At 38.6% G+C, this 14,910-nt stretch overlaps 1 protein-coding gene across 3 annotated transcripts in view; it reads right to left on the bottom strand.

Annotated features, from left to right (window-relative positions):
* Positions 1–3,224: 3,224 nt before the first annotated feature.
* The window catches only part of p130CAS (Serine_rich_CAS and FAT-like_CAS_C domain-containing protein p130CAS), a 371,701-nt gene continuing 360,015 nt past the window's right edge, over positions 3,225–14,910 (bottom strand). For all 3 annotated transcript variants that reach the window (XM_045748600.2, XM_045748599.2, XM_069324254.1), the window contains exon 5: positions 3,225–7,715. In XM_045748600.2, the coding sequence (XP_045604556.2) occupies positions 5,692–7,715 (2,024 nt within the window). In that variant the 3' untranslated portion in view covers positions 3,225–5,691. The remainder of the gene's footprint in view (positions 7,716–14,910) is intronic.

A 14,910-nucleotide genomic window follows, 5' to 3' on the forward strand; every position in this document is an offset into this window, starting at 1 on the left:
ACTGGTGACATGTAGCAGAGCTGATGAGCACCCTTCAACCTCACACGTAGTGAGTGCAGGCTGGGTGGGTTGAGCCACAATGAGTCGCATGCAGACCCACTGGGAAGTTACTGGGGCTGAAGGAATATAACCAAACAAGACACCTAGGGACACTCAAGAAAAGAACTGACGCCAAACAGCCTACAGGATAAATGTGGCTAAGAATATCTAAACTTGGCTTAGAATTAGCAGCATGCCATACAAAGTGCATGATCCTAGAGTACCCCACAACAAAACACTCCCAAATGCCCCCAACCACAGGGCCATGCTAAGGAGTCCAAGACTCGTGCACTAACCAGGATGAAGGTCTCTACATAGTAGCCTGACCTCTCGGGGGGAAAACCTTCCAAACACACCAGAAAAGTTTTGTTAGTGGAGGAAAAACACAAAATGAGCACTTAGGGAAGGCCTGCCATAAACACATGTAACTTAAACCAAAGATTAGACCAAGTCCATACAACAAGTGAGGTTTCCAAGCACACACACATACACACATGAAGCAAATGCTGAAAATTAGGAAAGATGCAAGCAAGTGGTCCCCACATGACAACCCAAAATATGGCCTGCACTTACAGTACAGTGGCACCTCGACTTATGATTGCCCCTACTTACGATAATTTCGAGTTACGATGTAAATTTCATCAAAAAATGCGACTCGACATCCAATGGTGTCGTCGACTTCCAATATTTGTTGGTACACGTTCGGGTCGACCGAGCGTGTGGTTCCCGGTCACGCGGTCCGACCTGCCTCAGTTTACTACAGCTGCCCGCTTAGTGACGATCGCGCCTCTAAGAAATTCCGCGTTTGTGGTGATTTTTTGCATTTTGAACATTAAAGTAATTATTATATATCACACCATTATTGAACTGGCTAGGCAGTACAACAAATCTCAGTCAACGATATCCACCATACTGGCTAAGAAAAAGGACATTATGGGTACTAAAGTGATGCATCATTACAGACAAATGTTAAAACGAAGAAAATGTCTCGGAAAAACAAATGTCTCTTGACAAATTTGTAGTGAGACAAACAAGCACTGAACCACAACCAGGTCCTAGTGGTATTCAGGCAAAACGTAGGAGAGAGAGTACCCCAGAGAAAACATCACTGCCTGATGTGATAATGGAAGGGACTCCCCCTCCATACAGTAACAACTCTCCTCCTCCCTCCTCATCACCATCTTCCATACGCCATCAAGAGCCCTCCATAAAGGTAAGATAAACTTAGGTACTGTATTGTAGTTAGAAAAAACATTGTATTCAGTATAAAATGTATTTGTATGTTAATATTTTGGAGGGTGGGGAACGGATTAATTCAATTCCCTTTATTTCTTTTGGGAAAAATCGCTTCGACTTACGACATTTCAACTTACGATCCGTCTCTGGGAACGGATTAGCATCGTAAGTCGAGGCCCTATTGTATTTAGAAAAGGAGTGGGACTTGCCATGGCCAGTAACTCAGGAAGGTCTGCACATAAAGACATCAGCGACAGGACTGGGGCAAAGTGTGTGTGTGTGGGAGCCTGGAGCTCCTGTGGTACTGCCACCTGTTGGCAGCTATTTAGAACTAAAGGGTTAAAGTTGGTTTCAAGTGAATCATTTGGGTCTGAGTGAATCATTTGTGGAGTCAATTGGCTATTTCAGTGCTTCATTTTCTATGAATCTTGCAGTTGTCTGTATAGCTTAGCTTACTTTCTGTTTTTCCTGTAAAGCTGCTCATAACAATCCCCTGCTCCATGTGCTTCTGTAAAGGGAGCCATGTTCTGGCTCTAGTCCCTGGTAGGCCATAATACCAACCCATGTTTTTAACTAATTTGCCTAATTTTGCATGCTATGATCCCAAATGTACAAAATAAAAGTACCATGCAGCAGCTCACAAATATCCACATTTTCTATGCCTAAGTTGGCTAGATTAGATGGCTGGCTAGGGTTTGTGTATTTTAGCACCCCTTATTTTGTGTTATGAAAAAAAAAAGTAAAATCAGGCTGGCTGATTGGAGCAATGGCACAAAAATACTTGACATTTAAAGTCTATAATTTCTGCTAATACCAGGGAAGCACACAGAAAGGTAGAAAAATCAAAACAGACTACTGCCTGTTGAAAAAAGCGACCGACATCCTGCACGGATGAGCCGGGCTGCCACCATCCAGTCTTGAATGACTGCCTGGTGGCAGTCTGGCTCACCCGTACCACCTCCCTCAGTGGAGCTAATGAATGGTGGGGTTAGTTGGATGAAGTTTTGGTTGTTTTCTTTATTGGGGAATTTTGGCTATTTTGTTTACGCTATGGCTATTTTGAGGATGTAGGTCACCTTTTTTAACCAGGCAGTAGTCTGTTTTCATTTGCTTACCTTTCTGTGTGCTTCCCTGGTGATAGCAGAAATGATAGACTTTAGGTGGAAAGTATTCTTGTGCCATTGCTCCCTTCACCTGTCCTGAGGACCAGGTTCAGGCTCATGGTCCCCAGTAGGCATACAAGAACTCCGCGACTGATAACACTCAAGTACAATATTATGGCACTTAATCTTAATCAGTGAGGCTCTGGGGCTCACCCAGAAACTAGCGTTTCATTAAATTCGATCCTATTTTTTTTATGAGTATGGAAGGAGGGGGGGGGGACTGTTTATGAAAAATGTCCTCTCTATACTCAGTAATCCAAATCATGTGGAGGACCCAGTCCCCAATTTACGTTAACCAACTTTTTACCGGGAACATCCAAAAATGAATGTTTAAATTTATTCAGGTTTCTCATTCAGCATAAATCACAGTAACTCAAATTTCTAACGAATTGAGGAGTCAAGAACTCAAACGTGAATTTTGTCAGGTTTTTCATTAACTTATAAACTTTTAACCCAAATTCTTATTAGAATAGAACCCAAATGGATTAGAGTTAAAAGGTCAAAATGAATAAAAAAAGGTCTGACATGAATTAATTCTAATTGCTGATTTGAGTTGCCAGAATTCAAATTACTAAGCTGTAAATGTGTAAATATTCCCTAGTGGGCCACAGGATAAACATGGATAGTAAATGACTTGCCAGTTGCAATGAAGATCGGCTTTTAACTTCTACCAAAAGAAGCATTAAAAAAAATCTAAATTTTATTCCTTGATAAAAAAAATTCTATCATTGTTTTGACATTGATAAGAACAATTTAGGTGTATCTCTAAAGGAATTGCAAAGAATATTTACATTCAGTTATTTTATTAACCTGGTTATGTTGTTGGCCTGTTAAAGTACATTACATATTATCAAATATAGGTACAAAAACACAAGAGGTAATCACATTATCACACAATATGCACAAGGAGACAGTGGACAGGCTCAGGTTCCAAGGGTACATTTCTTACTACTGGATACAGAAGTCACATAAAAACAAAAGATCATTTTCAAAGTCATTTAAAAGGGTTCTCAACAATTGTATCAAAATTACAAGACAGCCCTTTTTATAATTCTTTGAAACAAGCTCATACTCTTTTTACATTAACTAATAATACTTTTCTTTTTAAACAAAATTCACAAAGCTGAAAGCTTTTGCATAATGGAAGTAAATATAGGTCTTGATATATATAAATATACACTATATATATAATGTATATATATATTATATACAGTCATAGTTGATTAGTCCATATGTGCCTGTAAAGAATAGCTTACACAGGTACAGTCCACGATCACTGTGCTGTTTGCAGTTTATAGTTATAAGGTATTCAGTCACTGTGAATTCTGCTACAAACCTCACATTCTGCCTGGATAACATGTACACTTCATTATTACAGAATTGCGGTCACAAGAGGTTACATCATTGTGACTGATGGCAGTTATAAGCGGCAGTGGAATGACGACAGTAATGAATGCTGAGTGCAATATGGACACAATTAGATACTGTTAAATATTAGGTATCACTGAACCTATTCCTTAATATATTATATCAACTACATATATTAGCTGGATCTTGTTAACATTAAACTATGTTAACAAGGCAAAATAAAAAAAAAATGCCAAGGGAACATGTATGCTGTGGGTGAACAGTGGCTAAGCTCTGGAAAAAAAAGCATGTCTCACTTCAACCATAGCATTTCTGTTGCAGCACTTCTGTTGCAGCACTTCTTTTTGATTTTAGTGGTAATATATGGCTAAGATTAGCCTGGGCACCTGCGGTGGCAGCACGCCTGTGGGACGTGAAGGGTTCTCACTGCACCACCTGCCTACACTCTGCTGGCATACTGTGTAGTGTACTGAACACATTTCAGTCATTCCTAACATGCTTTGTGTTTTTTAATAACATGTTTACTCTTGTACAGTATATACACTTGCATAATCTATTTACAAAGAATCAGTAATTAAAATTATATTACTTAATCACTAAAATCACAGCCTGGGAATTTAGAATTCCACTATCTTGACTGCAACTAGTGGAAGTCATTACCTGTATCATTAAAAATTATGGAAGAGTGGAGTTCAGAATATAGGCATTAGTGTGTCTTTCTATATAATACAATATATCCTAATAAGCCGACTATGAGCACAAAAAATCTATAATCTGAGACTAACAATAGCCATTTATAAGTTTCAAACACTGGCATTCACTATTTATTAACCATGGCATTAGATAAACGGCTAAAATATTTATGCATCATGGCCTTATATATAATTAGTGATACTGAGGTATCTCTACATATGCAGCAATATAATTTTACTGTAACTAATAACATTTATTACCAGTAATTCATGAAACCCACATTTCTGTTCAAAAATATTAACGATCACTGATGCCTACATCGATTTTACTCCAAACGTTTACAATATCAAGTCTGTCTTACTGTGGAAGTTGTCGCTTAACATACTATGCTGTAAGACATTAAAAATCTGTTACACATCCTCTATTAGATGAATTCCCTAGTACCGTCAAGAAAATTATGATGTGAAAAGACATTAATTTTGCATGTGAATAGGAATAAAACTAAAAATGTAAGTTATCCTGAGTTTAAAAATGAAATTCTACAAATTTTTAAGTCTGTAAATTATCTCGGAATATGTTACACAACGCATCAACAAATAAATAAATAGATATTAAGTAAAAAAATCAGGTTGACTTCCAATTGCAGTCGTATCAACCAATGACAACCCAATTGCATTTTAATATTATACTTTAGTAAGTGGATGAATCTCCACAAGTGATTCGAATAAAATAAATACAGTATCTAAATTGTGGGACAATATATACATATATATTACTTGTGCTTAAAGAAATGATTGCTGCTAGTTATAAAAATATTAAAAATCTTGAATGCTGTCAATTCAAAAGAAATAATTACATAAAATCATGAATATTATACTCGTATTTGTAAAAATTATGATAATTCAAACTAATGTCTTGAATTTATTCATGCAAAATGTTTAAAGTAACTAAACCACAGTATTTTCTTCAAAAATTTTACAAGTGATTTTGATACTTAACAAAAAAAATTAACTACTGTATAAACTGACCCGCCTCTCCTGCATTCCTGTACATAGCACCAGGGAGAGGATCGGGATATCTTGGCCATTTGCTAGTCAAGGAAATATCTCTGTGATGGTCACACACTTGATAAATCAAATAGCTGTACGACTTTCAAACTCTGAACTAGTCAAAGAGGTATATGACATCATCATCACAGAGGAGCAGCAGAAACAGCTTGCTTCAGATTATTGGCTAAGTGAGATACAGCAACAAAAGCATCTACCATTGCTTGAACTGCCACCACTGATGGGAACTGCAGTGCTGCAGTCTTAGCTGCTGCTACAGTGTTCTTCATAGCATCACACAGGGCATTTGAGCAGTTTAATACTCGGGTTCTTACGTCAGCGTTTACAACATTACGATGGACAGTGTCTCCTATATAAACCAATTTATGTGCATTCAGGATAACAAACTTTGAGTGTGCAATAAAAACTTTGGGTGGCTGATTATTCTCTATGGTGAGAAGGAATGCATCAATGGCAGTGTTTAGATGCTGAAGATGCACCTCTGCTTGATTTCCATAGAAAGCTACTACTTGTCGATCATTTGGATCTAAAATATGGCTTCCTTTTTTATCAGTGATTGTACAAGATGAGTCATCTTTGCGTAATGCTTTCTCATGATCACTATCTACTATTAGCTGTGACTGTTTCACCAAGTTGTCAAATGACTTGCGTAATTGTGCAGGCAACTCCTTCTTAATGTCTTCATGTTCACGTTCCACACTTTCACGAGTCTCCAAATTAACATAATCATAGTCCTCAAGCCAATTTCTAGCATCATTTTCATACATATTCTCAAGTTGTGTTTTCTCTGGAAGATCTGGTAAAGGACGTTCTTGGACTGGAGTTTTTTCATCGTCTTCTATTCCTTGCTGACGTGAAAATCCTGTAAAATCAAAACTAGGGGACTTTTTGAAAATGCAAGTTACCTTTGCTTGAATGTTTAAAGATAAACGGCGCACATCCTCTACTAATGTATGAGCTATGACTGCCAATTGGCTGAAGTTCTCTGGATTAGTACCACTTGCCAAAGCCTGTGTCCATCCACCCCCTTGCAATCTGGACCATGCTTCATCAACAGCGACAGCTGATCTTGTCACTGGTTCCAAAAGCCGATGCAGTTTTCGAGCTACACTTCGTTCCCCATTTCGAGCTGCATTAACAGCTGAACCCTGACCAAACTTCAAAATTTCATGCACTGACTGACGAAGTCTGTAAACAATTGTCTTCATATCTCCTTCTCGCTCCTCTACTGTTTCTCGTGTTCGCCAAGATCCACTCTGGTGTACTGTTGATAATTTTTCTATGGCTCCATATACTTCCTGCTGGAGTTTTGTTAACATATCCAGAGCAGAATCATGTTCCAGAGGAAGTTCTTTACCCAGGCTTAAATCCACTTCACCACCAGATGAGTCAGAACCAGAGGAAAGACGGTTTGTTGTAGCATCAACAGTATCTGGTTGACGTACATCTCTACTAACCTGTGGTGGCACATCATACACACCTTCCCCACCACGCATTAGAAGTGCACGTGGTGTTCTAGAAGGTGGAGTATCATATGTGTCAATTCCTACTGATAAGGCAGTGCGAGGAACATCATAAGCATCCCTCACATCCCTCGACTCTCGTGGAGGAAGTTTAGGACGCTGAGAAACTGCTACTTTGCGTGGTTCTGGTGGGATGTCATACACATCGTGGGATTCTAAGCTAGAGCGGTTAGAAGAGCCACCAAGTGAGGATAGAGAAAGTGATTCAGAAGCGGCTAGTGATGAGGCAGAAGAGGAGGTCGATAATTGTGACGATTCACAAGACATGACAGATACTCCACTGGAACGATCACTTGGTGGCATATCAAGCTGAGCATCCTGATTGGCATTTGTTGGCCTTGGCACATCATATTCTTGATGGTTGTCACTTAATGGTAGCACACTTGCTGGAGCACCTCCGCGGATACCTTTGATAAGACTACGAGGGCCACTGCCTAGGCGCTGAGTGTCAGTGTGTATTCGAGGTGAATCATAATGCTGTTGAGATTTTGGCGAGTCATACAATGGTCGTACCTTAGGAGAATCATATTGTGAACGTGGTATATCATATTGATCAAGTGGTGAGCGTGCATGAGTCCGTGGAGAATCATAACGGAGACTGCTACTACGTGATAAACGAGCACCACCTGCAAAAAACAAAGTGTATCAATACCAAAAATGATTTCCCTTAATAAAATATTTCTGTATACAGTACAATTGAAATATAATCTACATAGCAGATTAAAACATATCCAAAATCTGTTAAATCTTCCAGTGTAGTGTTTATTAAATTAAGAGGAGCTGGAGTGTGGTGAGGAGGGGAAGAGTTGTTAAAGATTTCTGGGAGCACTTGAGAAGCTAGTGGAAAATGGTGCCAGTAAGACTTTACTATGTGTATGCCTATACAATATACAGTATGAATAAATAGAAGAATATAAATATTTCATTCATTTAAAGCAAGGATTGAACTAGAACCTGTAAAGTATGAAGCCATAACTATACCAACTGAGTGAAGAAGGATTGGGGAAATAGGTAAATGCTACTCAGAGTAGCATGGAAGAATAGAAACTGAAAAAAGGGAGGGAATTAGACAGAGATAGGTTTGGAGGGGAGGGATGCAGTAAGCTCATTGTTATATAAATAACATGACCAGTGGCTACATGGTAAACAATACTACACAAAATTAACACTGACTAAAAAAATTAATTTCTTCAAAAGAATGTGGGTAAAAATTATTAAAACAAATTATTATTAACAAATTATTAGGAAAAGTTTCAGATCAGGAATAACATTTAGGAAATCTAGGTGTTCAACCCATTTGGCTTTAACTATTGTTTCTAGTGTTTTAGCTGCCATGCTTGCTAATGATAGGGTCCACAATTTAGAGGTTCCTTTTGACAATCATTTTTATATATTGGTACTATGTTTGCCTTTTTCCATATATCTACTAAGATTCCTGTGCACAAGGATGTCTGGAATATTAATTGGAGTGGAATGCTCAGCTCAGTTGCACATTTTCGCAGCACCCAAGGTGAAGCTCCACCAGGTCCAACTGCTTTATTTTTTCCTAAACCCTTGAGTAATTTTTCCACCTCATCTTACATAGAATGCATGGAATTCTAAACATAGAATACCTCTATGTATTCTATGGCATGCTCTGGAAGTGGTATTGGGTCTAGCTCTCTGAAATCCTCATTTTGTATATAATCACACTTTGGAACTGTTCATTTAGCATTTCACACATTTCTTCTTCATTCTCAATAGTCCTGATCCCCAATCACAATCTCTGGATTTTACCCTTACTTCCAGCTTGCCTTTAATAAATTTATAGAAAAGGCCTGGATCTGTTTTACATTTGTCCGCTATACCTTTTTCAAAGTTCCTTTCTGCCTCTCTCCTCACTGCTGTGTTATTGTTTCTTGCTTGCTTGTAGTGCTGGTATGTTTGCAGGTTAGGCCTCTTTCTATATTGACCCCATTTTCTTGTCTTTTCCTCTCTGGTCCTCTCACAGTTTCTGTTGAACCAATTCTGTTTTCTGGTCCTGCATCTCTGTTTTGGTATGAATGTTTGTGTGCCTTCATCATACATTTAAAAAAAATTGGCATACATCTCATTTACTTCCTTGAATAGCAACAAGTCTATCTAATTAAACTCATCAAAAAATTTTCTAAGTTCCCCATAGTGTCCTCTCTTGAAATCGAGTTTATCAGCTGTTTCAATGTCCCCATTCTCTTCCAGATTATATTGCAAAGCATATTAAATTTCCAACAGGACTTGATTACTCTTTCCCAAGAGAGGAAGGCACTGGATGTCAAATATATCTCTTTTTTTTTTCTTTCCTGGTGAATATTAGATACAGTATTGACAGAACATCTCCTTCCCTCATTCTTGAATGTCTCCAAAATGAGGTTTACACATTTGCCTGTACAAATGTCCTCTGTTCTTGCTTCATAGTTCTCCCAATCTATTGCTTTCAAGTTGAAGTCCCCCCAGTACCAACAATTGTGATTTATCTTTATCTGCTTTTCCTATAATCTCTCATAACCATTATGAAGATATCTCGTTTGTCTTCTAGTTCCTCCTTTGTCCATGTGTTGCTTGCTGGTGGGCTGTAGGCATTTAAGATTATCAGTTTATCAGCCTGATTCCAAACCTACAATGCATTATGTCAACTTCACAAGGGTTTTCATTTATTAACACTCTTACCTTCAGGTGCTCTTTTACCAGCACAGCCACTCATACCCCCCATCCTAGTTTTCCTGATATGTCTCCAAACTGAGTGGCCCCTTGGGAATACCACCTCATTTAAAATATTTTCTTTAAGTTTCATCTCTGTTAGTGCAGCAATATCTGATACCTTAAGCTGAATTATATCTTTAGCTTCAGTATTTTTTATCTCGCTCCATGTTGGGATATGCAACTTTCAGGAACATGTTCCCTTTCCCTTTGTCCTTACTCTCCCCTTACTCTAATGATTTTTGCTTTTTTATGTACCATTTCACTAGCTTTCCAGACCCTAACACTTTGTAGAAAAAAGAATTTAATTCTTCTTCATTTATATTCCCATTTAGACATTTCGCTTTATCGATGTTTGTTTTCAGCTTTTTCTGTCATCCTTTGAGAGGTCTTGTCTTATACCTCATCACTCTGCAATTTCCTGGCATTTCTAAGCACTTCTGTCATTTGTTTCACTCTATTAAATGTCACCCTTCAGGAGTGGTTCTTGTTAATCATATTTCCTATACTCCTAACGTCACTGACATTTGCCTTTGAATTGAAGCGTTCTCCTAAACCAACTATTTTCATCTCTTCTGCTACTCTAGCCACCCCTAGATGATATTTCCTTTTCTAAACATACATAAATTATTGTGGGCTTCCTTCTATCTGCAGTGTTTTGTACAAATTTACTGTTGGTAATCAGTTCTTTTCTAATTGCTTGCCTAACTTCTGCTTCTTGTTAGTCATTTATGGTTTTGACTTCCAAACACACTTCCTTGAATGTCCCTTTATTTTTTGCAACTTGTGCATGTCTCTTCAATTTCCTCATTGTACCTTTTTAGTTCTTTATTAAGCTCCTCTATGTGAGTTATCCATGAAGTTTCTCTTTGCATATCCTTGCCTAACTCTATGGGGGCCTTTCAAGTTTCTTGGAGTTATACCTGCTTGATACCTGCTTGATGGGGTTTTGGGAGTTCTTCTACTCCCCAAGCCCGGCCCAAGCCCGGCCCAAGGCCAGGCTTGACTTGTGAGAGCTTGGTCTACCAGGCTGTTGCTTGGAGTGGTTCGCAGACCCATATATCCGCTGGGATGTTAGTTTGTTGGTTGGAGGATTTGTACTTTTGACCACAGTTACTGTAATTATTTTTATTTTAGGAGGCTGGGCTGGACATGGTGTGGTCTGTGGTGAAGAGTGGTGTTCTAAGTGGTGACTAACACTAAGTAACACTAGTAACACTAAGTGGTGTTCTGGGAAGGTGTCTCGTATGTGAGTGGTTTACTGGGAAGGTGTCCCATGTGCGAGTGGAGTACTGGGAAGTTGTCCAGTGTGTGAGTGGTGTACTGGGAAGGTGTCCCTTGTGTGAATGGAGTATTGGGAAGGTGTCCCTTGTGAGAGTGGTGTACTGGGTAGGTGTCCTTTGTGCGAGTGGTGTACTGGGAAGGTGTTCCTTGTGTTAGTGGTGTACTGGGAAGGTGTCCCTTGTGTGAGTGGTGTACTGGGAAGGTGTCCCATGTATGAGTGGTGTACTAGGAAGGTGTCCTGTGTGTGAGTTGTGTACTGGGAATTGTTCACCACATGAGTCTATTTTCTGGTAAATTTCTTCAAATTCACAACTCATCACTTTCCATACTCCATTTTCGTGCACTACTTCCTTGATTTCTTCCTTCTATTTCTTTACCTTGTCTGTTAAGGCAGTAATGTTCCTACTTTGCTGAAGTTATTCTTTAGATTTAGTATTTTACTGTAATTATTAGAATTAGTTTTTTGTCTAATTATCATTTATTCATTATTTTTTTATTTATTTATTTACAAAAAGGTACAGTGGGTTTGTTAAAGTACATATTATTGGTGTTTTGACATTCTTGCTAGGCAGTGGTGCAGTGCTGCCGGAGCTCTCCGGGAGAGCCACTCCGGCACCTCTGCAGGTGGATGATGGAATGGGGAAAAGGGAGAGAGGATGAGGGGAAAGGGTGATGATGGCTTGTGGGTGATGGTTGATCATGGCAGGAAAATATTAGTACAGTATTACATTACTAATAAGTTATTATCGTTATGATATCTCTTCGTTTTTTTTTTAGATTTAATAATATTAAAATTTTTATTTATTTAAAAAGTAAACAGGCTTAATTGTACTATCTTGAGGTTATCTTGAGTTGATTTTTACAGTCTCCGTGGTGTAGTGGTAAGACACTTGCCTGGCGTTCCGCGAGCGCTATGTCATGGGTTCGTATCCAGGCCGGGGAGGATTTACTGGGCGCAATTCCTTAACTGTAGCCTCTGTTTAACGCAACAGTAAAATGTGTACTTGGATGAAAAAACGATTCTTCGCGGCAGGGGATCGCATTCCAGGGACTTGCCCGAAACGCTACGTGTACTAGTGGCTGTACAAGAATGTAACAACTCTTGTATATACAGTATCTCAAAAAAAAAAAAAAAAAAAAAAAAAATTCGGGGCTTTGTTTTTAGTGTCCCCGCGGCCCGGTCCTTGACCAGACCTCAAGCCCCCAGGAAGCAGCTCGTGACAGCTGACTAACACCCAGGTACCTATTTACTGCTAGGTAACAGGGGCATAGGGTGAAAGAAACTCTGCCCATTGTTTCTCGCTGGCGCCCGGGATCGAACCCGGGACCACAGGATCACAAGTCCAGTGTGCTGTCCGCTCGACCGATCAGCTTTACTGGTACTAATCTGGAAACATAATACCTAACGCACGGAAAATGAAAAGGAAATGTGTGAAACATTAAGCACATCCAAGAGGACTGTGACAAAACCAGTGGGCACTACACCCAGAAACAAATATATTTTTGATATCCCAAGAAGGTGACTTAACCAAAGTAGAAATGCTCTGCAAATCCAAGGTCCTAAACTGTGGAATGACCTCTCTAATGAGATTAAAGACTTCTTATTTCAACCACTTTAAAAGAAACCAAAAACTACCTAATTTCCTCTGTGTAACCAACTCCTCTCACTTCATATCTCATATCGACCTGTGTTTGCTGTAATTATAAATATTAATTGCTAAATTTGCACTGTTACTAAAAACTGCCATGTCTAAACATCATAAAAAATTGGAGATGATCTATTTGATCTCTTCTGCAATTGTAAAATTCTACAATTTTACGATTGTAAAATTACTATATTTATGCTGTTGTAAAAATTGCAGTCTCCAAATATCATTTTGAAAACAGAAATCATTTTCTAAATATCTTCCACAATTCAACAAATTTTATCTTTTCTCGTTTAGCTTTAAGCATTACCCCAGTAAGCTTGTACTGTATATTATTTTCTCTTATTTTTTACATTATGCCTGAAACTCTGCATGTTACTGGCTTCATGCATTGTACTTGGTTATGTATCCTTCTCCTGTTCATTTATCATGTGTATACACTTGCATAAATAAATAAATTATTATTATTATTATTACTAATATTATTAAGAAAATTCGTAGGAGCCATGGGGGAGGCTTTGAACCCTCCCACTTGGTACTCCCAACCAAATGCCCTAGATCGCTACACCACAACATAGTCAAAAGCAATGCAACCTGGGATTTCAATGAATCCTCTACTGCAGCCCAATCAGGGTTTCACGTATTGCCCCTTGTGCACTTTGGCTGTGGCCCCAGTTCTAACTGCAATGCTTCTCGTCAAATGCACAATGAAATTCCATTAACATGATGTATCAATGCGAAAATCAATAGAAGCCATGAGTAGGATTTGAACCTGCACACTGGGTACTCCCATGCACATGCTCTAAACCACTAGGCAACGATATGCTGCAAAAGTTAAATTATCTGGGATTCAGCTGAATCCTCTAGGGTTCCTTTGGAATCTTTCGATCCTAAATCAGGGTTTTACACATTACGTGCATAGATACATCATGTTAATGTACTCTCATAAACCCAATTTAACTTTTTGTATATACTGTATATGTAAATAAATAAATTAATTAAGGACCTGGCCGAAATGCTATGCATGCTAGTGGCTTTACAAGACTGTAAAACTTCAAGTGTCTGTACTCTGATAAACCTAATGTACCTTCTTGTATATAAATAAATAAATAAATAAATAAATAAATAAATAAATAAATAAAATGTGATTTATTTGTTCATTTGAAGAAAAGCATTGGGAGTAGAACCCCTATACCACAGCCAATGTGTATATATATGCTGGTAATGTGTTGAACCCTGATTTGAGAACAGGAGATAATACCTGCTTGATATCTGCTTGATGGAGTTCTGAGAGTTCTTCTACTCCCCAAGCCCGGCCCATGGCCAGGCTTGACCTGTGAGAATTTAGTCCACTTGGCTGTTGCTTGGAGCAGCCCACAGGCCCACATATCCACCACAGTCCAGTTGTTCCGGCACTCCTTGAAAAAAATGTTCTAGTTTTCTCTTGAAGATGTCCACGGTTGTTCCGGCAATATTTCTTATGCTCGCTGGGCGGAGGTTGAACATCCGTGGACCTCTGATGTTCATACAATAATCTCTGATTGTGCCTATGACACTCCTGCTCTTCACTGGTTCTGTTCTGCATTTTCTTCCATATCGTTCACTCCAGTACATTGTTATTTTACTGAGTAGATTTAGGACCTGGCTCTCCAGTATTTTCCACTTGTATATTGTTTGATATCTCTCCTGTCTCCAATCTAGCGAGTATATTTGGAGAGCTTTGAGATGATCCCAATAATTTAGGTGCTTTATCGTGTCTATGTATGCTGTATATATTCTCTGTATTCCCTCTATTTGCCTTGGGAACACTAGTGGATTCAGTTGAATCCCAGGTTACATTACTTTTGTAGCCTGAGTGTGAATGGAAACTGGTAGCAATTACCTACTAGATGGTAGTGAGAAGTGGTTGGAGCAGTTCTGTATGCAACAAGTCTTGAAAACAAAGGGGGGCCAAATCAATTACTGTATATCAAATTTTCTCTGTTTATGAAAAGAACATTGAATTCTTTCAGCTGATTACATTCAAACTTTTTCCATAAACAGCTTCCTTCAGTTCAAATGTTCGAAGTGCATTTCTTGAAATGATTCACAGTTTAGACATTTATCTACACAGCTAAAGACCTAAGCATGCAGTCCTTCATTTGCTTCAGCTGTAGTGGATCTCTGTTCTGGACAA

The sequence above is a fragment of the Procambarus clarkii genome, chromosome 2 (assembly GCF_040958095.1).
Source record: "Procambarus clarkii isolate CNS0578487 chromosome 2, FALCON_Pclarkii_2.0, whole genome shotgun sequence".
NCBI classification, from domain to species: Eukaryota; Metazoa; Arthropoda; class Malacostraca; order Decapoda; family Cambaridae; genus Procambarus; species Procambarus clarkii.